The sequence below is a fragment of the Mauremys reevesii genome, linkage group 1 (genome assembly GCF_016161935.1).
Source record: "Mauremys reevesii isolate NIE-2019 linkage group 1, ASM1616193v1, whole genome shotgun sequence".
NCBI classification, from domain to species: domain Eukaryota; kingdom Metazoa; phylum Chordata; order Testudines; family Geoemydidae; genus Mauremys; species Mauremys reevesii.
The window spans coordinates 63,802,530-63,827,060 of NC_052623.1; the positions used below are offsets into that span (position 1 = coordinate 63,802,530).

At 41.6% G+C, this 24,531-nt stretch overlaps 1 protein-coding gene across 3 annotated transcripts in view; it reads left to right on the forward strand.

The window, feature by feature from the left end:
* The window catches only part of ESD (esterase D), a 31,314-nt gene extending 12,093 nt beyond the window's left edge, over window positions 1-19,221 (forward strand). For all 3 annotated transcript variants that reach the window (XM_039524194.1, XM_039524211.1, XM_039524204.1), the window contains 7 exons: window positions 392-480; window positions 3,310-3,408; window positions 13,283-13,407; window positions 14,116-14,235; window positions 16,579-16,677; window positions 17,842-18,009; window positions 18,983-19,221. In XM_039524194.1, coding sequence (XP_039380128.1) covers window positions 392-480; window positions 3,310-3,408; window positions 13,283-13,407; window positions 14,116-14,235; window positions 16,579-16,677; window positions 17,842-18,009; window positions 18,983-19,063 — 781 coding nt within the window. In that variant the 3' untranslated portion in view covers window positions 19,064-19,221. The remainder of the gene's footprint in view (window positions 1-391; window positions 481-3,309; window positions 3,409-13,282; window positions 13,408-14,115; window positions 14,236-16,578; window positions 16,678-17,841; window positions 18,010-18,982) is intronic.
* Window positions 19,222-24,531: the final 5,310 nt, after the last annotated feature.

Genomic DNA, 24,531 nt, shown 5'->3' on the forward strand with positions numbered 1-24,531 from the left:
ATTTCACTTGCACTCTTAAAATACTATTATCCATTGAATCAATAATGGCTAGGTTTAGATATTCTGATTAGTATTCTAGAAATGCATAGATAAACTCTAGATCAGGGATTGGCAACCTTTGGCCCGTGGCCCGCTAGGGTTTACCTGCACAGGATGAGGGATGTTCTGGCCGCTGCTTCCCGCCACCCCCATTGGCCTGGAACAGCGAACCTGCAGACGCGGCAGGTAAAGAAACCAGCTCGGCCCACCAGGGCGCTTACCCTGGTGGACTGCGTGCCAAAGGTTGCCGATCCCTGCTCTAGATAATGGGTGGTTTGTTTTGTTTTTTTTAAATGATTGTCCTGGGCTTGTCTGTTAGATACTGTTAATCAAATGTATTTTGTTGCTACAGTATAGAATTAAAATGCAAAATGAGGTTTGGAATCTATTTGCCACCAAAAGCAGAAACTGGAAAGTGTCCTGTGCTGTACTGGCTCTCAGGTGAGTAATGTGAACTTCGGTATTTTTAAAAGATACTATTAGGTTAATTTAAGACCCAAAATGTACAGTATGTAAAAAAGGAGATACATTGATTCCATTAAAGTAGAGTTGCCAACTTTCTAATTGCACAAAACCGAACCCTTGCCCTGCCCCATCCCCAAGGCTGTGCCCCCTGCCCTGGCCCTTCTTTGAGGCCACTCCTCCCCCACTCCAGCCCCTTTCCCTCACTCACTTTCACTGGGCTGGAGCAGGAGGTTGGAGTGCGGGAGGGGGTTTGGGCTCCAGCTGGGGGCGTGGGCTTTAGGGTGGCGCCGGGGATGAGGGGTTTGGGGTACAGGAGGGGGCTCCAGGCTGGGGCTGAGGGGTTTGGAGTGTAGGAAAGGGTGAAGGGTGCAGACTCTGGGAGGGAGTGGGGTTCGGCCTCCGGGATAGGGCTCAGGGCTGGGAGTGCTAGGTATGGGCTCTTGGAGGGAGTTAAGGTGGGGGAGGGGATTGGGGTGGAGGAGGTGGTGTGGGGTGTGGGCTCTGGCTGGGCGGCACTTACCTCAGGCAGCTCCCAGTCGCCGGTGCAGCAAGGCTAAGGCAAGTGGCCTGGCTCCGTGCTGCTCCCAGAAGCAGCCGGCATGTCCGGCCTCTGGGTGGAGGCGCGGCCAGGCAGTTCTGCATGGTGCGCGCTTCCCATGCCTGCAGGCGTTGCCCCCACAGCTCTCATTGGCCATGGTTCCCGGCCAATGGGAGCTGTGGAGCCGGCTCTGGGAGTTGGGACAGCGTGCAGAGTTTCCCTGATCACCCCTGCACCTAGGGGCCGCAGGGAAATGCCGGTGGCTTCTGGGAGCTGTGCAGAGTCAGGGCAGGCAGGGAGCCTGCCTTAGTCCCATTGCGCCGCTGACCACACTTCTAATGTCCTGGTCAGTGGCCGGAGCTGCCAGGGTCCCTTTTCAACTGGGCATTCCGGTCGAAAACTGGACTCCTGGCAACCCTACGCTGAAGACTGCGTTTGTTTGGGTTTAAACACTCCCCTGCAATGTGGTATTGTGCTCGCATATGAATCAGCCAGCCTTGGGGGGTGCAGGCTGCCAGATGTATGGCTTTTTTTTTTTTTTTTTCCTGTGCTGCTGGAGCAGTACAGAGAAACTTGAAGGATCTGGCCCTGCACATGCAAAAAAAAATCTAGAACCTATATATTGTTGGTGGGCCTTTAGTTCACATTGACTAAATCTTCAAATAGACTTAGGATATTCTGTGTAACTAATAAAAAGCAGTGCCTAAAGAGCTTGTGATAAGCTGGTGTTTGCACACTCAATAGGTATTTTCCTCTCTGGACCTGTTTCTGGAAGAAAAAATGATCAGAACTAAACAAGTAGGGTGGAATCCACAATGAGGAAAACTGTCCTATTTAAGTAAATTTGCTATATGAAAATTGTTTCATCCTGTATCCATGCTTTAGGATATGCTGCTATTTAGATCTCAGGGACTGGATATACTGTAAAATGTTAATCTTAATGCGTGGTGTAACAGTGGAAGAATGACATTACAGTTCTAAAACAAATTTCAACAGGGACTACCAGTTCGATTGCATTAACAAATCAGACCAAGTTTGAAATATGGATTTTGCCAGAGGTACATTGTGTATATATAAGATATAGAACAATTTAGTTAAAAAACAAAACCACACTGAAAACCTTGTCCTAAAATATGCTCTACCAATTTAAGCAGTAGTTGTTGAAAGCAATGTTTTGCAGCCTATTGTAATTTTACCAGTAGTCTAATATATGTAGCTATGGTAAAGCTTACTTGTGTTACTTCTGATATTTTTCCCCAATTACCTTCTTTAAATGTTAATATTTTGTATGAACTATCAAAAAATAGCAAATTTATATTATTGGTGGTTGGCAAAATTAGTCAATGTCTCAATTCAGTGTACAAGCATAAGTCACTAAACTTAGAGGCAGTTACAGTTACATTAAAGCTAGTGGAAGTACAAGGGTAGAATAGGCCAATAGAGGTGTGATTCTAAGCCCTAACCTGTAGTTGACTTCCATTATAATTGAGTGTTGTGTGTGTAGAATGATGACAGATTGCATAAGAATGTTAACATCTAATATTGGAGCTGTTTGTAGGTTAGAAGAAATTGTCTGAGGAGGTACCACAACTCTTATACAGCACTTACAGTGAAATAACTAATTACAAGCAAGCCGCCTTTGCTAATAAGTCAGTTAGTTGAAGCTATCTAAAACTCACCACAGGTGAAGGTTAAAACTACAATCTGTAACTCTTCCTACGTGGTACTATGAAGAATCCTTAAAATACTGGTCTAAGTTATCATAGACTTGTAATTCGACTTCAGTCTCAAACCCTGCTCTGTCATAAGCACAGATTGCTATGGATCCTGAGGTATAGGGATACACCATGCTTATTATAATTGCTAGCTAATGAAATATAGGACTTTATTTGTCACTTAATATCTTCTCAAATGATATTGTATGCAGTATTTGAGAACTCTGCTTATAGTAAATGAACAAGCACTTGTGTGGCTCTCTGGATGAAACATTCAGTGACCTAATTATGGTCAATACCTAATCATGGACAGAATCCCAAAGACCTTTAAAAGGAATGGTGGTTGATACAAGTGGGAAATGAAAAAGTCAGTACGATCAAATCTTTTTTTCTGTGGAAATGTGAAAATGTAACTGAGTCTGTTTCTATGGACTGTTAGCAATTACATTCATTCTTAAGGCATGAATCCCATTTATTTTTAAACTTCTCTAGTATATGTTGGAAGCTGGAATGCTGTGAGTAGTATATAACCAGTCGTATTTTTATCTCTAGGATTAACTTGCACAGAACAGAACTTTATTACCAAATCTGGTTTTCATCAAGCTGCAGCTGAACATGGCCTCATTGTAGTTGCACCAGATACCAGCCCACGTAAGTGTCTTCAGGTTTCATGATGAGCCTTCAGCATGTAAACGTTTTCTGCTGTTTATCCCCAAAGAATAGAATGATTCACATTACTACTAAATGTATTGGTGTAATTGTATCTGAATTTGGAATGTTCCATATCTGTAGGTTCTATAGTTTATACCAATCTGCTGGATTATTTATTTAATATATACTAAATGAATTGTAACTTTAGAACTCCACTATTAAAGCCATTTTAATACAAATGCCCTAATATTAAGATAATGGGGCATTTCAGGTGACACATGGGCAATGCAAAACTCTCGTTCCCCTCCATTTTTTTTCTCGTTCTCCAAAGTCCCTGGCTTATACTCCGTGTCACCTTGGTGTATATCACTGATACTCAGACAGAGGCTCGAGAGCTGCAAGTGGCTCTCTAATGTGTCTCCTGCGTCTCTTTGCAGCACATGATATTAAAACACTGTGTGATTTAATTATTAACTAATCTAAGTTATTTAACCAAGCAGGATGTTTTTACTATGATATTAACCCAGGTGTAGGCAACCTATGGCACATGTGCCAAAGGCGGCACGCGAGCTGATTTTCAGTGGCACTCACACTACCCGGGTCCTGGCCACGGGTCCAGGGCCTCTGCGTTTTAATTTAATTTTAAATGAAGCTTCTTAAACATTTTAAAAAACTTATTTACTTTACATACAACAATCATTTAGTTATATATTATAGACTTACAGAAAGGGACCTTCTAAAAATGTTAAAATGTATTACTGTCATGTGAAACCTTAAATTAGAGTGAATAAATGAAGACTCGGCACGCCACTTCTGAAAGGTTGCCAACCCCTGTATTAACCAATTGTAGTTGATAAAATAATAGTCATTTTGCTGTGAGAATTTATATATATAATATAAATAGTAAATAAAACAATGAATTCACAGTACTGTGGCTCTTTTGGGTAGTGTTGATTGCTAATTTGGCTCCTGAATCACAGAGATCTGAGTATCACTGGTATATACTGTGCTGGTACCTTACATCATCCCTGGAACCCTGTTGGAACATGGAGCTAGTGTTTTGTTTTTACTGTGTTGCATGGTTTTTCAGAGCCTGTACTCAGTAGTTATAAAGCTAAAACAGTTTAAAAAAAGCACACACATCTCTTCCCCAATGCAGAAGTCTGGCTCTGGTAGGGTTCCTTGGCTGGTGTAATGTTCCCTGTATAAGGCATTGATTAGTATAGAAATTGGGGAACCTGAAAAGGGGAAATTCTGTACCCACGTTTGTCATAGTTCTCTGGAGAGTTCTGTAAATTACACTACAGCTTTCTGAATGCTCTTGGTATTTTCTGCTACAGTGATACTTAGGCTCCTCCGATATGTATAGCATTTCTGATATTTTCCAGCATTTGATGGCATCGAATCTCAACAAAAATACTTGATTTAATTCCCCCAAAACAACTTCCTAACAAGTTCCTTCCACAAATTATTTGTTATGGCTAGGTATTCCAGTTCCTTGGACATGGAATGTAAGATCATTGAATATTTGAGAGCCCTTGATCGCAACAATGACTTAAGGACAGAATTTCAACTTTCTGGAAGTTCTATACTTTAATCTCTTTTTTGTACTAAGAAAAAATACTGCAAAATATTTTGCTGAACTGCTAGGGGAGCAACATATATTCTTCCATATTTTATCCTAGGTCTTCCTGTGTTTAGAGCATTTTTAATTCATATGCAGAAAGTATATTGAAGCAAGCATTGTTGTAACATGCATTCATAGCTGTTATGTACTGCGGAGTAGGGATGGCCAAATCTTCATTATGTCATTCAAATAACATCAGATTAAGGGTTTGGGGCTGTAACTGCCCTTGGGTGCTTGGACTTGCTTTTGTGCTACTTCTGGCCATTTGCTCTTTGCATGCCTGTTCATTGATAGGATCATACCTTCTCTTTTGCACTAACCTCTTGGCCTGTCTCCTGCCTTTGTAATTTGCCATAACTGGAATAAATCAAAGCAGATGACTGCAAGCTTTGCTGTGTTAATGGATTTTTCTAGTGCATCTCTGATGTCAATTGTGTTCCAGACAGCCTCAGTTCTCTGTTCACAGGGCCCAAATCTCTAACATCTTTAAGTTATCTGGAACATTGAGTTTGCAGCAGACTAAATGTAATCACATATTAAAGTAAGTGGTCCGAACATAGCATGCAGAAAATATTCAGAGTGGTGTTTGCATGTGCAGGTGTCTGTAAGTGCACGCCCAGTAGAAACTCTCCTGGAAACAAAACATTTGGGAAGCAAAGAGACTTAGCAGTATTAGGCCTGGTCTACACTACGCGTTTAAACCGAATTTAGCAGCGTTAAACCGATTTAACCCTGCACCCGTCCACACAATGAGGCCCTTTATATCGATATAAAGGGCTCTTAAAACCGATTTCTGTACTCCTCCCCGACGAGAGGAGTAGCGCTGAAATCGGTATTGCCATGTCGGATTAGGGTTAGTGTGGCCGCAAATCGACGGTATTGGCCTCTGGGCGGTATCCCACAGTGCACCATTGTGACCGCTCTGGAAAGCAATCTGAACTCGGATGCACTGGCCAGGTAGACAGGAAAAGCCCTGTGAACTTTTGAATTTCATTTCCTGTTTGCCCAGCGTGGAGCTTTGATCAGCACGGGTGGCGATGCAGTCCCAAATCCAAAAAGAGCTCCAGCATGGACCGTACGGGAAATACTGGATCTGATCGCTGTATGGGGAGACAAATCTGTTGTATCAGAGCTCCGTTCCAGAAGACGAAATGCCAAAGCATTTGAAAAAATCTCCAGGCTATGATAGACAGAAGCCACAGCAGGGACTCAGCACAGTGCTGTGTGACAAGCGTAATGGAAAGCCAAAGAATCAAATGGACGCTCATGGAGGGAGGGAGGGGATACTGAGGACTCCAGCTATCCCACACTCCCTGCAGTCTCCGAAAAGCATTTGCATTCTTGGCTGAGCTTCAAATGCCTGAAAGGTCAAAAACATTTTCCCGGGTGTTTCAGGGTGTATGTCATCAATTTACACCCTTCCCACTCCCCCTCCCCTGAAAGAAAAGGGAAAAAAATCGTTTCTTGCCTTTTTTGAATGTCACCCTATGTCTACTGCATACTGCTGGTAGACGGGGTGCTGCAGCGCTGAACACCAGCATCCCCTTCCCAGTGGCAGACGGTACAATATGACTGCTATCCATCGTCGTCATCAGCCCGTGAGTGCTCCTGGCTGGCCTCGGTGAGGTCGGCCGGGGGCGCCTGGGTAAAAATAGGAATGACTCCTGGTCATTCCCGGCAGACGGTACAGAAGGCTTGGTAACCGTCCTCATCATAGCAACTGGGGGCTGAGCTCCATGAGCCCCCCGCCCTTTCATGTCTAAAGAAAAGATTCTGTACTGCCTGGACTATCATAGCAACTGGAGGTTGCCTCCCCCTCATTTTATCTCACTAAAAGTCTGTGTTTCTTATTCCTGCATTCTTTATTACTTCATCACACAAATGGGGGGACACTGCCACGGTAGCCCAGGAGGGTTGGGGGAGGAGGGAAGCAACGGGTGGGGTTGTTGCAGGGGCACCCCCTAGAATGGCATGCAGCTCATCATTTCTGCGGGATCTCTGGGGCTCTGACACGGAGCGGCCGTGCTCTCTGGTTCTCTAGTACACTTGCCCCATATTCTAGGCTGGACCGACTCTATTTTTAGACAAAACATAGGAAGGGAATGACCCAGGGAGTCATTCCCATTTTTGCCTATGCACCCCCGGCCGACCTCAGCGAGGCCAGCCAGGAGCACCCATGATAGCAGCAGATGGCACAGAACAACTGATAACCGTCATCTCATCGCCAATTTACAATGGCAGACGGTGCAATATGACTGGTAACCATCTCTGCTATCTTGCAAAGGCAAATGAATGCTGCTGTGTAGCAGTGCAGTACCGTGTCTGTCAGCAGCATCCAGTACACATATGGTGACAGTAACAAAAGGCAAAACGGGCTCCATGATTGCCATGCTATGGCGTCTGCCAGGGCAATCCAGGGAAAAAGGGCGTGAAGTGATTGTCTGCCATTGTTTCAGAGTAGCAGCCGTGTTAGTCTGTATCCGCAAAAAGAACAGGAGTACTTGTGGCACCTTAAAGACTAACAAATTTATTTTAGCATGAGCTTTCGTGAGCTACAGCTCACTTCTTCGGATGCATAGAATGGAACACACAGACAGGAGATATTTATACATACAGAGAACATGACAAGGTGGAAGTATGCATAACAACAGGAAAAGTCTAATCAATTGAGATGAGCTATCATCAGCAGGAGGAAAAAAAACTGTTTGAAGTGATAATTAAGATGGCCCATAGAAGGTCTGCCATTGCTTTCCCGGAGGAAGGATTGAGTGACGACATTTACCCAGAATCACCCGCGACACTGTTTGTTTTTGCATTGGGATCTCAACCCAGAATTCCAATGGGCACTGGAGATTGCGGGAACTATGGGATAGCTACGGGATAGCTACCCACAGTGCAACGCTCCGGAAATCGACGCTAGCCTCGGTACATGGACGCACACCGCCGAATTAATGTGCTTAGTGTGGCCGCGTGCACTCGACTTTATGCAATCTGTTTTACAAAACCGGTTTATGTAAAATCAGAATAATCCCGTAGTGTAGACATACCCAAAGAAATGGAGTTAGAAGTCAGGGCGCTGTTCTTCCAAGCACTATACAAACAAACATAATGAAGACAGTCTCTGCCCTAGAGAGCTCATTATCTAAGATTTGGACAAAATGCAACAGCTGAATAAACTTAGGAGCCAAGAAGAGAGGGAGAATCAAGTTATAGTAGTGTGAAGGTGCAGCTTACCTTTTTTGTCATCAGATTTGTCCAGTCCCTCAATTTCCCCTCTTGGTGATTTAGCTCTCCAGCTGAATGAAAAACTCTCTTTCATGGTAAACAGGAAAACATAAAACATGGTTTTAAAGCCTCTTCATGAGGATATAAGTGAAAATTTCTTCCCTTTACTGCAGGCATTTGCCCCTCTTGATGGAATGTCCCAAACAGTCCTTTGTTCATCTCCACTGAGGCTTCTTCCCAGGCTGCTTTTCCATGTTTTTTCCTTAAGCCCTTTCCTTTAGCAAGATTATCATGCTTGTCCTTCCCTAGTTTCTTCCTTAACAGAAAGATTCACAGCAAGTCCTACCATCTGTCTCAGACAGAGGAAACCAACCCTTTTATACCCAATATACTTGATTTACAGCCTACAGTTCCCAGGATTCCTGGGCTACAAGTTCCAGAAATCCCTCAGTTTTTGGCAGAGTCTGTGTCACAGGAGTGAGCTAAACTTTGATCCTCTTAAAAGCCCCTGGCTCAGCCTGTGATAAGCAAGAAGGTGTGTACTCATAAATTGTTCTAACAGCTGTGTCAAATTAGGTACGAGTTTACAATTTAATATGGCAGCAAAAAAGTCCCTTGTAATTCTGGTTTTAGTAAACAGGGGCATGTTAGCAAGGAAGAAAGTAATGGTCCCTGTGCTAGTGGCACCTTAAATACGATGTTCAGTTCTCAGCGGACCAAATTCGATGATGAATCCTGGTCACATGCCACCTGGAGGCATGTTGTTCATATGCTAAGAAGAAGAGTTCTGGGACCCGCTATTAAGAACATAAGAACGGCCATACTGGGTCAGACCAAAGGTTCATCTAACCCAGTATCCTGTCATCCGACAGTGGCCAATGCCAGGTGCCCCAGAGGGAATGAACAGAGCAGGTAATCACCAAGTGATCCATCCCCTGTCGCCCATTCCCAGCTTCTGGCAAACAGAGGCTAGGGACACCATCCTCATCCATCCTGGCTAATAGCCGTTGATGGACCTATCCTCCATGAACTTACCTAGCTCTTTCTTGAACGCTGTTTTAGTCTTGGCCTTCACAACATTCTCTGGCAAGGAGTTCCACAGATTGGCTATGCATTGTGTGGAAAAAATACTTCATTTTGTTTGTTTTAAACCTGCTGCCTATTAATTTCATTTGGTGACCTCTTAGGTCTTGTGTTACGAGAAGGAATAAATAACACTTCCTTATTTACTTTCTCCACACCAGTCATGATTTGATAGACCTCCTATTATATGCCCTCTTAGTCATCTCTTTTCCTGGTCTTATTAATCTCTCCTTTTATGGCAGCTGTTCCACACCCCTAATCATTTTTGTTGCCCTTTTCTGAACCTTTTCCAATTCCAATATATCTTTTTTGAGATGGGGCGACCATATCTACACACAGTATTCAAGATGTGGGCGTACCATGGATTTATGTAGAGGCAATATGATATTTTCTATCTTATTATCTAGCCCTTTCTTAATGATTCCTAACATACTGTTCACGTTTTTTGAATGCAGCTGCACATTGAGTGGATGTTTTCAGAGAACTATCCACAATGACTCCAAGATCTCCTTCTTTAGTGTGAACAGCCAATTTAGACCCCATCATTTTATATGTATAGTTGGGATTATGTTTTCCAATGTGCATTACTTTGCATCTATCCACATTGAATTTCATCTGCCATTTTGTTGCCCAATCACCCAGTTTTGAGAGATCCTTTTTTTTAGCTCTTCACAGTCTGCGTGGGACTTAACTACCTTGAGCAATTTTGTATCGTCTGCAAATTTTGCCACCTCACTGTTTACCCCTTTTTCCAGATCATTTATGAATGTTGAATAGGACTGGGTCCAGTACAGACCCCTGGAGGATACCACTATTGACCTCTTTCCATTCTGAAAACTGACCATTTATTCCTACCATTTGTTTCCTATCTTTTAACCAGTTACCAGTCCATGAGAGAACCTTCCCTCTTATCCCATGACAGCTTACTTGCTTAAGAGCCTTTGGTGAGGGACCTTGTCAAAGGCTTTGAAAATCCAAGTATACTATATCCACTGGATCCCGTTTGTCCACATGCTTGTTGACCCTTTCAAAGAATTCTAGTAGATTGGTGTGGCATGATTTCCCTTTACAAAACCATGTTGACTCTTCCCCAATAAATTATGTTCATCTGTGTGTCTGACATGTTTGTTCTTTACTATAGTTTCAACGAGTTTGCCCGGTACTGAAGTCAGGCTTACTGTCCTGTAATTGCCGGGATCACCTCTGGAGCCCTTTTTAAAAATTGGCATCACATTAGCTACCCTCCAGTCATGTGGTACAGAAGCTGATTTAAATGATAGGTTACAGACTACAGTTAGTAGTTCTGCAGTTTCACATTTGAGTTCCTTCAGAACTTTTGGGCGAATATCATCTGGTCCTGATGACTTATTACTGTATACAGAGAGTCCTCAGACTTAACGACATAATTCGTTCCTCAGAATTGCATTATAAGTCGAAACCACTTTTCCCATAGGAATCAATGGTATGAACGGGGAATTGGTTCCTGAACCAAATCTTGTTACACTATTTTCACCACAATAATCTAGAATGTTGTGCTAAACGAATTATAGATGACTAATGTTGGAACATCAATGTATTTACTGTACACTGTATTTTGTAAACAGCATTCAAATAAACACATAAACTCACACATGCTGCTCAGAATGCTGAGGGGGGAGGGATAGCTCAGTGGTTTGAGCATTGGCCTGCTAAACCCAGGGTTGTGAGTTCAATCCTTGAGAGGGCCACTTAAGGATCTGGGGCAAAAATTGGTCCTGCTAGTGAAGGCAGGGGGCTGGACTAGATGATCTTTCAAGGTCCCTTCCAGTTCTAGGAGATTGGTATGTCTCCAATTATTAAATTAAATTAAACACAGACTCAAAAAGCCAGGGAGAATGGCACACATGCTGAGCCACAGCCAATCACTGTTCAAGCTTTCTGTTTGGCTCTTGGTCCCAGACTCAGCCAATCAAAAACAAGCGGCAGCCCTACCAGACAGCAAGCTACCCTGCTGCTTCAAAGCCAATCAGAAGTGTCCCTTTCCAGTTCCAGGCCAGTACAACGCAACCAGGAAGTGATTTCAAGCAAACTTTATGCAAATCGAGCATCTTAGGGGCGAAACGGGCAGTCAGTTGAAAAGCGTTGTAACTGGCCTCCGATGTAAGCTGGGTGTCGTAACTCTGACGACTCCCTTTAGTTTATGAATTTGTTCCAAAACCTCCTCTAATGACACCTCAATCTGGGACAGTTCCTCAGATTTGTCACCTAAAAAGAATGGCTCAGGTTTGGGAATCTCCCTCACATCCTCCTTTAGCATCTCGATTATCCAGAGGCCCCACTGGTTGTTTAGCAGGCTTCCTGTTTCTGATATACTTACTTTTTTTTTTTTTTTGCTATTACTTTTTGAGTCTTTGGCTAGCTGTTCTTCAGATTCTTTTTTGGCCTTCCTAATTCTGTGTTTACATTTCATTTGCCAGAGTTTATGCTCCTTTCTATTTTCCTCACTAAGATTTAACTTCCACTTTTTAAAGGATGCCTTTTTGCCTCTCACTGCTTCTTTTACTTTGTTGTTTAGCCATGGTGGCTCTTTTTTGATTTTCTTATTATGTTTTTTATTTTGGGGCATACGTTTAAGGTGAGCCTCTATGATGGTGTATTTAAAAAGTTTCTGTGTAACTTGCAGGGATTTCCCTTTTGGTGCTGTACCTCCTCATTTTGTGTAGTTCCCCTTTCTGAAACTAAATGCTAGAGTGTTGGGCTGCTGTGGTGTTTTCCCTGCCACAGGGAAGTTAAATTTAATTATATTATGGTCACTATTACCAAGTCGTACAGCTATATTCACCTCTTGGACCAGATCCTGTGCTCCACTTAGGACTAAATGAAGATTTGCCTCTTCTCTTGTTCCAGGACTAGCTTCTCCAAGAAGCAGTCATTTAAGGTGTCAAGAAACTTAATCTCTGCATCCCGTCCTGAGGTGACATGTACCCAGTAAATATGGGGATAGTTGAAATCCTGCATTATTATTGAGTTTTATTTTAGTAGCCTCTTTAATCTCCCTGAGCACTTCACAGTCACTATTACCATCCAGGTCAGGTGGTTGGTAATGTATCCCTACTGCTATACTCTTATTTCTAGAGCATGGAATTACTATCCATAAAGATTCTATCATACTGTTTGGCTCATTTAAGACTTTTACTTCATTTGATTCTATTGTCAAATTATGGGCAAACTGAAGAGGTATAAGAGATGGCCGAGTCAATTGAATTTAAGGGAAAAATATAAAAATTAAGTACCGACAGTATAGCCTTGGTGAAGAAGGATGTCTACGGTTATTCAAAAGAGGAATGACTTAGGTTTTATACGGGGTTCTGATTTATTATTGACATGAAACAGAGAAAAGGTGAATTCAGAACGAATATACAGAAGATGTTCCTGATGGGGAGATTTACTAGACTGGAAACTCCCAGGGGAAGAAATGGAACATATAATTTGAATAATTCAAAACTAGACTGGACAAAGCGATCAAATACATACGGTAGTATAGGGTATCTTGTATTGGCAGGAGAATAGGCTGGATTTTCTGTTTCTAACATGTCCCTGATTTATTTGATAAGAAATTCATAGTGTAGTAAGATTCAGTTAAATTAATATCTGATCGTACATCAGAGAGACATTTTGGAATTGAAGGGATGAAGAAAAGTGAAAATTAAGAACACTTTGCAGTTTCTACTTGTGAATCTCAAAGCATTTTTGAAACATTAATGAATTAACCCTCAAAACACTGTATTACTGCTTAAACATCATCCTCATTCTACAGTTTTTTGGGAAACTGAGGCACAGAGGTTAAATTTATCTAGGTCCATCTAGAAGGGTGTGGCTTATATCATGAAAAAGAATACCCTAACATTAAACATCCGATAAAGATGGGACAATAAACACAGAATCACTTTTCCATGATAGGTGGCTGCAATATTGAAGGAGAAGATGAGAGCTGGGATTTCGGCACAGGTGCTGGTTTTTATGTAGACGCCACTGAGGAACCATGGAAAACCAACTATAGAATGTACTCGTACATAAAGGATGAGGTGACTTTTTTCCCCAATGAAATTAATGTTGCTAAATGTGTTAAATTCAATCTCATTGTTTTGCCTTGACTAGAGGGACTGATCTCCTCTTAATTGGACTATTGTAGTGACATGGCTGCTTATCATGCATATCAAAGTTGGACCATTTTCATTAGCAGTCAGATGTCGTCATTTTCAAAATAGAATGCTTGAGCAAATCTATTAAGATGATGAATAACAATACATAGAAGTCTGTTAATTTGCAGCATGAGTGGTCCAGATTAAAAACTAATGTTGACAGGGACATGAAATACAAAAGGCCTCTCCAGAACAAGTTGTCATTCTGCTCATTTTGTGAGAACATATTTAGGGGTTTAGTTAAAATGAGAACAAGGTTATAATGAAACCTCAATCTTGTTATACATGTATATTTACATAAATGTATTGTAATATGTCTAGTTGATTAACATCTTGTAGACCATAAAATGTCTACAGATGTTTGACATGTGTCCTTTTGTCTTTAGTGTTATTCAGTAGTAGAGATTGTTTTGTATTTGTGGTTAATTTAACAGTTTAGGTCACAGTCTGAAAACTAACTTGTACATTTAATCTCACAATTATTTTATCTGGATTAAAACACAGTAGTAGATCACATTAAGTTGCGTGACTCCCAAAGTCTAAATATATTAAAGTCTTCCTTTTTTTTCTGTCACACTTGATTTTTTTCAGCTGCCTAAATTAATAAAAGCCAATTTCCCAGCTGACTTAGAAAGGATGTCTATTTCTGGGCACTCAATGGGAGGTCATGGAGCTCTTATCCTTGCTTTGAAGAATCCTGGAAAATACAGAGTAAGATATTAAGTTTTATACAGTCTTCTAGAGAAAAAACATTTAAAAATCAAATTCAAGTTAAACTCTGTTGCAACCTTTAAGATTATAAATAACTTTAATTTTAATACTAATAGCCTACAGGTACTTGGTACTAGCACTGCCTAGTACTGAATGCTACTGTAAAATGCATTAGCATTTGGCATTGGTGAAATACCAACTACAGAATTCAAGAAGTTAAAAACTGAGTTAAATATCCTCTCCAGTGGAGAATATTAAAAAGTCTTATTGCTATTCTATCCAGACTATTGTAGTTAAGCAGCAGCAGCACCTTTACGTGGCTGTAGTGTAGCTGTGGCATCACCTAGAATGGACTTCCATCTTGAATAGTCTCTTGCAGGTCTTCTTCCTTCATGATGAGTCAGTATGGGAGGATTTGGGCTTCTTAACTCCTTCAAGAATCACATCTTCTAATCTCATTTGTGGGCGATCTCATGTTCTCTTTCCTTTTACCTCAGCTCTGTAAATCTTCTATTGAAATGTACCATTTTCTGCCCATTGGACAGGACCCCATCATTGCAGTCACTTTGTTTTCATGTGGGCAGGACTTCAACTTGCCAGAATCATCCAAGTATCTCCTCATTTGTGGCAAAATCAAACCAATAGATGTTAAGAATAGACTATTACTTTTGACATGGAAAACTGCTTAGTTTTCTGTCCTCAGCTGTTTTAATGGCCTTGTTTCTGCTCTATATAACAGGGCAGTCATCACTACCGTGTTGAACACTCGTATCTTAGTTGTCACACACATAACTTTTGTCACCATTGATCTTAAGCCCCATAGATTCTGATTTTTTTTTTTTGAAGATTTAGTGTGCCCAGTGATGCATATAATTGTATGTGGGTCGATGGTAGTATTGGACTGAGAATCAGGAGTACCCCAGGGCTGCATTATCTCTGTTATTTCTAATGGACTGTGTGATGACAAAGATGTTGGAGGCCTAAGTACGAGATGTGAAATTTAAAAATTCATCTTTAGAGGATTTTTTTTCCCCCCATGTGACCTTTCATGTTGCTATGCAAAGTCATGACATGTCTGCTCAGTTAGAGCTTCAGTAGCTTGTCTCTACAAGACCACATTCGGAACCACATGCAGGAGACCATAATTCATGTGGGCAAAGAAGGTCACTCAAGAGAATAAATTAGTATAAAATTCACAGTTGAACAGATTGACTGACTGTAGCTATCACCAAAATAATACATCTCAGTTCATCCTCTTAGTCTTAACTGAAACAAGGATAAAACATAATTAAAACCTTAATTACATTTAATTTTAAAAAATTCAAATAATGAGGAAGAGAATCGTTATGTCACATCCCTGATCCAGAAAGTCTGCCTTAAGCAAAAATTTTGAAAGCATGGCAAAGGGCCAATTTAAGGAAGATATGGAATCTCTGCTCAGAAAAATAACTTTAATCTTTCATACTAAATTATTTCTATCTTTTGTCAACAAAAATTAAATTTCACAAAGTGTATGATCTTGTGAAAAAAGATTTCTTTGCAACAGCTGATTAAGGAGAAATTTCAGAGGAATTTAAAGCCTTAGAACTGTAAGGTTCAAAAAAGAACTAGATAAATTCATGGGTGGATGGATAGGTCCATCAATGGCTATAAGCCAGGATGGACAGGGATGCAAAACCATGCTCTGAAATGTCCCAAGCCTCTGTTTGCTAGAAGCTGGGAATGCATCACTTGATGATTATCTGTTCTCTTCATTCCCTGTCAAACATCTGGCATTGGCCACTGTCGAAGACAGGATACTAGGCTAGATGGACCATTGTCTGAGCTGGTATGGTAGTTCTTATATTCTTATCTTCATAAGATTGTTATAAAATGGCTGAAAGTTTGTATTGAGTTAATTCCCAATACATGCACATTACAATTCATAACATTTTTAAGCTGTTTTGTCTTCCTTGGCATCTTCAATAAATGCCCCCATTTTACAGCTTTCAAAATCTAAAGTAACCCCTTGCATTTTTGGTTAGCAAATCATTTAGCTCTTTATTGTTAGATGAGAGCCATTAGTGTCTTTTGTGTGTGGAGGTGAACTAATTGTACCTTGTCCCTTTTGTGGTCTCTTTGAGCACTTATTTGTGGGTTTGTTCCTTTATACTTTTTTATTTTTTTAATTCTAATTATGTCACAAGACTGAGATTGACTGCTGTGTAAAGGTGAGAATAGAGCACTTGCTCCCCAACGTGCTACAATTGTAACTAGGCGGAACAGCTTTTGAACACGCTTTCCACTCACATCTTGCTTATCAAAATGACTTTTCTTAATCCATATGTTTGTTTCTCTAAACAGTCTGTATCAGCATTTGCTCCTATCTGCAACCCAGTTCAGTGTCCCTGGGGGAAGAAAGCCTTTGGTGGATATCTAGGATCAGATCTAACTAAATGGGAGGTATGTGTTGGAGAGTCCAGTCATTTAATGAACTGTAAAAGTGATTGTGACTGCACTATGTAGCAGGGAAGCAAAACATGAAGTGGTGACTTCTGTTTGAATAACACCATGTTATCCCATCACCAAACATTGACTCCGACCGTACAGTACTTGTGTGGATACTGATCACCACCATCATGTTGCTGGCTGGCACTCTACAAAAAACATACTTGAACAGGAGGCTGTTCTGACCACATAGGGACAGTAAATTCTCTCCTCACTTTTGAAGATTTTAAATTGTGAGATAGGTAGAAATATGAGCAAGCTCTGGCTCTTCATCTGCTTCCTGGAAACATTGAACAGATGAAAATCTGATCCCCTTTTTAGGGTGATGAAATGCTCTGAAGGCTCCCCTTAAGATACGTCCACACTACAAGAAGCAGCAAAGAATCCTGTGGCACCTTATAGACTAACAGATGTTAAGCAGGCTAGAGATAACGAGGTTAGAAGTGTGATCATAACATGGGTAGGCTAGCTTTAATTGAGCTAGCACAGGTAACAATAGCAGTGTAGATGTGGTGGCATGGGCTTCAGGACAGGCTAGCAACCAGAATATGTAGCTAGACTACCTGGAGGGCTTATACGCTGACTGCTTGCCCATGCTAAAGGCCATGCCACCACATCACCACTGCTATTGTTTCCTGTACATTTAGACTAAGCTGGCACAGTATGCCTGAGCTACGTTCGATTGCAGAGTTGACGTACCCAAAGTGTATATTCCTGTATTCTCTGTGCACAAAGGAATTGCTTCTTATAGTGGCAGGCAAAAGAGGAAAAACGTGTTGGTCAGAGATCGGTAAGTCTGAGTTCTGTAGGAGCAGGCTGGCAAAACATTCAGTTCTTTAATTGTGATTAAATACTATGGGCATTGACACTGATAGAACAGGATTTGAGTCAGTGAGATAGATTTAAGGTTTTGGCCTGAGAGCCCTAACTTTGAGCTTATGCCAGAGTTTGGACAGCCTTTTAGTGTAAACATTGTCTTAGACCCCAGTTTGTTGCATTCCATGTCCCTGTCCTATCCTAAACAATAATTCTCACCCAATTGGGTAGTATAGTTACTAGGCGAAGAAAATTCTCAAAAATGTTGTTACACTTTTAATTAGTTTAATTTTATTTCTACAGGCATATGATGCTACCCATCTTGTGAAGTCTTATCCAGATTCCCATCTCGACATCTTAATCGATCAAGGCAAAGATGACCAGTTCCTTTCAGCAGGGCAGTTACTGCCTGACAACTTTATTGCAGCCTGCACAGAGCGGAAAATCCCTGTAGTCTTTAGATTGCAACAGGCAAGTACCAAAAAGTACCTTTTTTGGGGGAAGCAGGGTGGGGGTGTCTGATGCATCCATCCCATAATTACTAGGTTGACTCTGTGTGCCTAAAAGGTGAAGCAGCTAGCCAGAGACAGGCCCAGTCCTGACATAGACAAGACAGGCAAAGTGTACACAAAGGTAAAGTGATTTGACCAAGGTCACACAGCAGGTCAATGGCAGGGGTGAGAACAGAGAGCAGCTCTCTTGACTCAGTGCAGTGGTGTATCCACTAGACCTCAGTGACTTAATTACTTTGACAACTACAGGGGGAGCTGATTTTTAGCTTAAACATTATAGGGTATTTAGAGTGCTATCCAATCTATCGGCAATATGCTCATGAGGAAGAAAATACATGCATTTTGTTGTTGAAGATAAGTATCTTGCTCTGTTTTTAATATAATATTGTAGTAACCCATCACAAAATCATCATGAAGAAAGCGTGTGCTTATCTGATTTATCATCTCTATACATTTAAACAATGTAGTGGTGTTTATATATGATGTGTATCAGCAAAGTGGTACATTGTTGGTTTTGGCTGACAGGATAAGTCAGGGGGCAAAGAAAGAGCCTTCCCTTTCCTGTAGCATTATGGCGCAGAGTAGCAGTAGCCTGAAATTCTTCAGGGTTTTTGAAATGGCTCCCTCCTATCTGCCATGTCCTTCCAAGATAGCTGCTGCCTGCACAGCAGGTGTATTTACTACTTTCCCTCCCTGTCTTTATGGAGTGTGCCCATCTTCATCGGGATAGGACAGCCTAGGGCACAGCCAGTTTATGTAGCCTCCTAGGGCTAGGACAGGCCATGCATAAATCTGAAACAACCTCCTTACTGCCTTCTTAAAATGAGCGGACAGACATTGAATGAGCCGTCATTAACAACGCTCGAAAATACAGATACATCACCTTATCATTAAGTACCTTGAATTGCTGAATCTGTTTTTCTCTTTGCTAGGGCTACGATCACAGCTACTTCTTCATCGCTACGTTTGTTAATGATCACATCAGACACCATGCAAAATACCTCAATGCTTGAAGCGTAAGAGTCTCTTCTGTCCAGTACAAGTCAATATATACACAAATGTTAACAAAAATCACTTGAATTAGTGCCTATAAAACAGAGTCATGCTGATAGTACTGCTAAAAATCCGTAATTCTCTGTGTACTTCAAAATAAATATTTTGAATGTGTTTATCTGCTTTGAAACTTGTTTAACCATATTGGGAAAAGCATCCTGAGGGTATGGCTCAGAATAGAAATGATCATTTAAGTGTTTTTGTTTTTAAACAGCATATTGACGTACAATGTCTGTGGTCTCAAGACGGTGCAGACTGCAGCAGGAGGGTATGTGGGTGAGAGGAGCACTTGTACCACACTAACTTCCAATTTGTCACTCATTCAGCACTGAACAGAATAACTGGACAATTTTGAATACATGGGTGAAAACAATAGCAAATTAAATGGATTTACACTCAAGTGTTTTTCTCCTGCCTATTGAAATGTATTTCCAGGCCAAAATCTGCAGCTGTTGGTGGAAAATGCAGACAAATTTACACTGCACTGTGATCAACCATTCCCCCTTGCTAACCTTTAACCTGTAACTGGGAGGGTGAAGGGATCGGGCTTCTGCGACAGACACTCTGAAGGCAGCTAGCTGAAATCAGATATTAAAGGGAGCAGTTCTATGAGTTAATGTTCCCCAGAAACTTACTCAGTGGCAAAGGCTAGAGATTCTTCTAAGAGAGGAATAACGGTCTGTGGCCTAATTAATTTCTGAGGGATGGATATGCAGTGGGATAGACATAAGGAAATTAACAAGGAGAGCATTGGGGAGCAGATTCTGCCACGTTTAGTACCTTACTGTCTGATGAGAAAAGGGGGGCTATTTTACATGGGTAAAGGTAGCAGAATCTGACTCCGTTGTAGCAGATTTAAAATGATTCCCCATGGTGTGTAACTCTGCCTGCTAATTTGTGGGGCGGGGAGGGAATACAGTCTGCCTAGTCTTAACTAGGGGTAACACTCTAAAATCCTAGTGAACACGTGTGTCTCCACTTAAAAAGGCTTATGTGGTGGGACAGGATTTAGCCAACCTACTCTGGCTGTTCACCATTCACTATCTGGATCCAACAGCCAGTCCTTCTCTTCCCTCCTCCAATACTGGTACCGGCTATTTCAGCCTGGAGCTGGAGTAATAACTCGACTGCTATAGAACGGCTTTGAGGGGAGAATTTTTTACCTACAGCAAGTCCCTGAAAATACTTGCAGTTCTCAAACCTAACTGTGGCCCACATCTTAAGAGAGCATATGGACAGTCTCCTCCTGTTTGTGATCAGATAACATCTTCATGTAACACATTGCGGTTGCTTACATGAACAAGTAGTCGGTCATTAATGTAATTTCATGTCTTTCAATCAAATAGAGGATGTAGGAACAAGCTTTCATCCAACCATCCATACTCCAGAATTTCCTGCTCAAATCTTGATTTTTTTTCCCTCTTCTGGACAGAAAGGTTAGTAGTTGGGCTTGTGCAGGAAATGTTTGTTTCTAGAACCAACACATCACTTGACCTCCATTCTGCTTTGACAGACCCCACTGACTGCAGTGTTAGGGAGATTGATGCTACATAATATCTTTATTTAGTGATTGCTGGCTTAAAAACTGCCCCGAGAGCTTGATGAACTCTTTAGTTACACATGTTGATAGTTAAGGCAGGGGAGGGCAAGATGTTGACTGTGTGGTCACTTTCCCATCACTAAAGCAGTGACTGTAGTGCTCTAATTCTCTACAACATGTAAAACAACCCCCCACCAAGCAGGCTATTTTCCATGTTGGAAACGTAGTGGTAGAACTGCTAGCCTGAGAGAGGACATGAAAGACCAGTTTGTATCCTGCAACCAAAATTCAAACCCATGATTTTGGGAAACACGTAGATGTGATTTTCCTCAAAGACTCAGAAACAATTCTGCTCTTATTTAATGGCAAGCTAGCCTCTGCACCCCCTGCTCTCTGTATGGGGACAGCTTAGTATTTCAGACCGTTGCAAGTCAGTAAGTTTTCAAGCAGCTGAAAAAAAAATAGTTCCTTTCCTTTCACCTAGTTGACACTCACAGCAAGTCCTGTGCGAGTACATGATAGTACAAAGTTTAAGTGACTGCTACAAGGGGATATTAGAAAAGCTGCATCGTTTTAAAAAAATATACACATTAAGACAAAGGTCTGATCTCAGCACACTGGCACCCTTGGCAAACGCGGTATTTGGCCAGCTCAAATGTTCTAACAGAAGATCTCAACCTTGTATTGCTGTTATGTGCCATGTTATGTGACACCTGAGATGGCTGTAGTAAGATGAGGCCCTGAAACATAACCTCTTGTGTCAGAGGCCCAGTCTGAGGCCTGAACCAAAGTACTTCCAGGCATTGCTAAGCAAAAGCTGGGCTGTGAGCCAGAGGCAGGCCTCACTCACAGAAGTGGCGAGAAGAACATGTGCCAAGATGACATCAGGACACTCCACAGACATAACAAGGCACAGGCACGTACATCTTAAAGACAGGACAGCATGATGGATAGATCTGTTTGTCTGGAACAACATGATCAAAGGAGACAGCACCCTAATGAGCCAAGGGGCTGTACCTCAGTACGTCAGGAGGGATGAGTAATCTGTCCTGTAACTGTATAAAAGTAGGTTCTGGAGTGTGCATCTTTGCCCAGCCTAGGGGGCAGTGGAGTGTCCCGCCACTGACTGAGCTGTGTCTATTGCCAGGGGGCACATATTCGTAGTACGTCCTGTAGAGTCTATAGGAAACTATTACTGTGCTTCATTTGACAATAAACCTGGCTAACGTGCCTTCGTACCTTACTAGAGTCTGTGGTCTTTGGGGGTTCTCTCGGGGTTTGCTGTGTCAGCTATCTGCACGGGGCTGGGGCAGCACACAGAGGAAACATGCACACAGCCGACTGTTATCATCATCGAACAAGATCAGAGCACCACACCGGTAGCTACTGACAACAATGGCATGGTGGTAACTCTTATCAGCCATTTCATTCAGCATGGGTATGTTGTGATAAACACTTCGATTTTACTATATGTAGCAAAGTATGTAAAAAGTATTTTTCCTAATTTATTCTGAAATAGCCAGTTAACTTAAAACAGCAGCATCTGGTGCTGTGATTAGTGCCTAGAGCATGGAATTTGAAGTATCTTAAAGGCTGGAAGATTATCTTTTGGGCATTACAGGCAGCCCTCGACTTATGACAAACAGCACAATGTTTATAAATTGTCACATTTTGACTTAACACTCAATCTGACTCACTGTGTCATAAGTCTGAGGATTGCCTGTATTTTAGCTGTACCCTTGTGGCGCTGGGAGCCAGGACTCTTCAGACCTAATCCTGCCACTGACTATTGCAGGGGTAAATCACACAGCCTTTGTTGCAGTTTCCATATCTGTACAAAAGGAATGATAACACTGCCATGGGACTTTGCAAACAGTTAATTTAACCTCATTTGAAATTTGTACCACGTTCATCTCAGTGAGAGCTAGAGAGCTTCAAATCAGAATGTGCCATCCAGAGGGGATTTCCATTACAACCTCTCTATGCATGCAACTAAGCAGAAACCATTTTAACTACAGGTATAGAATTAACTACTAGTATCTCAACAGACATTTATCATTCTACAGTAACAAGTGCCAGGCATTTGGGTGCTATAAGGTATTAAAAGCAGGCGTGAAAAGTTGTGACATTTCCTTTGAAGTAAAATTTAAGATTTTATTCCCTGTATGCTTTTTCAAAGAAGATGACATTAATGTATCCTAAATATAATAAAATATTAAACAGGATTATTTAACAATGGTAGGGTTAGTGGTAGCAAATGCAGATCACCACCAGCCTCTGAGAAAAGCAGGCTCGTATTTGTTTCATTTACAAGGTCTGTTCTTAAAATCTCTCATTGTTCTGTGGGTGATAAGGAAATGCAGCCACTGCCTGAGTCTTAATTTACTTTCCAGCAAGAGCTCTATTACAATATCCGTGTCCATGTTGAAACCCCAGCCCATATACAAGTTTGGATACAGCAAATACCTGTTGCCTTTTCTATTAAGAATGTGGAATCACTTACTATCCTAGAGCAAGTTTGCTTTGCTGACAAAACTTTGCAACAGGGGTGAGTCTGATACTTTCTTTTCAGGCTGATTTTCAGAGGCCGTACAAATGAATGATTACGTTCCTATGAGGTATTGTTTTAGAGCACTGCATAGTGGAGGTGGTTTTATAAAATTAACTCTGAAAGAAGCTAGATTCGTACCCATTGAAGTCGCTGGGAAGGCAGGTTTGGGGGAATTGGATCTGTCTCATCACGCTGACCTCGCTTCTTCCTGTCAAGATTTGGTTACCTTGCAATAACTGACGTGACAAGGGGCCCTGTGGCGCTACCATTTGTGATGCCATCAACGCCTGCAGCAGAAATACAGAATCCTTGATTCAGCAACGAAGCTGAATAGCTAGTTCAGCAAAAAGGTTGTTTATCTTTAAGGCTGATCCCATAGCAAATCACCTCTGCAGGCCTCCAGGCTTTTAAACTGCCCATTTCTCCTTAATGCAGCTGCTGTAGCACATTACTCCGTAGCTTCGTCTCTGTCTGTAGAACAATGGAGACATTCTGCTTCCCTGGAGCCCTGCCTTCCTGTTGTTTACATCCTCCTCTCCTGTCTTTAGCCACTGAGTGGGGTGTCAATATTCACTGTCCTGTCTGTCCAATTTAGAGCCCAGTGCTTCACTTACTACTTGGACACAGTGCTTACCACCAGAATCAAGGGCACGACTCGGGGTAGTTTTAGGGCCTCAGGCCTTGGATTGTAGAGTGTTCAGGGAAGAGACCTGCTTTACCCTGCTGTACAGAGCAACACAGGTGCTACAATAAAACATATGCAGCTGTAGAGGCTATTTGAATTTGGAGGACAAAAGGTAAAATTATTTTCCTTACCAGACACTTTATTTTTAGGGGCTAGTCGCAGGTCTGTGATCACAATCAAATATGTTTCTGCCTTTAGTCCCTCATTAGAGAGAGATTCCTGTATTTTTTTTTCCCCACAGCTCTACTGCTCCAACTGTGGGCACATAAACTAGAAACTGGAGGAGGATCATAAAATAATCCAGTTAAGGTGTTGACTGATTGAAGCAGAGCAGTAAGATAGCTACGTAGCTTTTGCTGTTCTCTCAGCACAGAATGCATCAAAGAAAGCTTTTACAGTGAAATACAGCTATGCTATAAGAACACACCCAGAACAACCCAAACATTACAACTGTCTATTTGCATGTGTGTATGGTGAGGGTTTCTAGCAACTTGTCTGGAGAAAGATTCTGCAAGAGCAAAGGGCCTTCAGTTAGGTCTGGCTTGAACTTTGGTTTCTTTAAAAAAAAAAAAAAAGGCACTTTGCTTCTTTTACTTGCTTCTGATTTCCTCCAGCAACTATAGATTTATTGTACAAATTCTCAGTCGCGGGA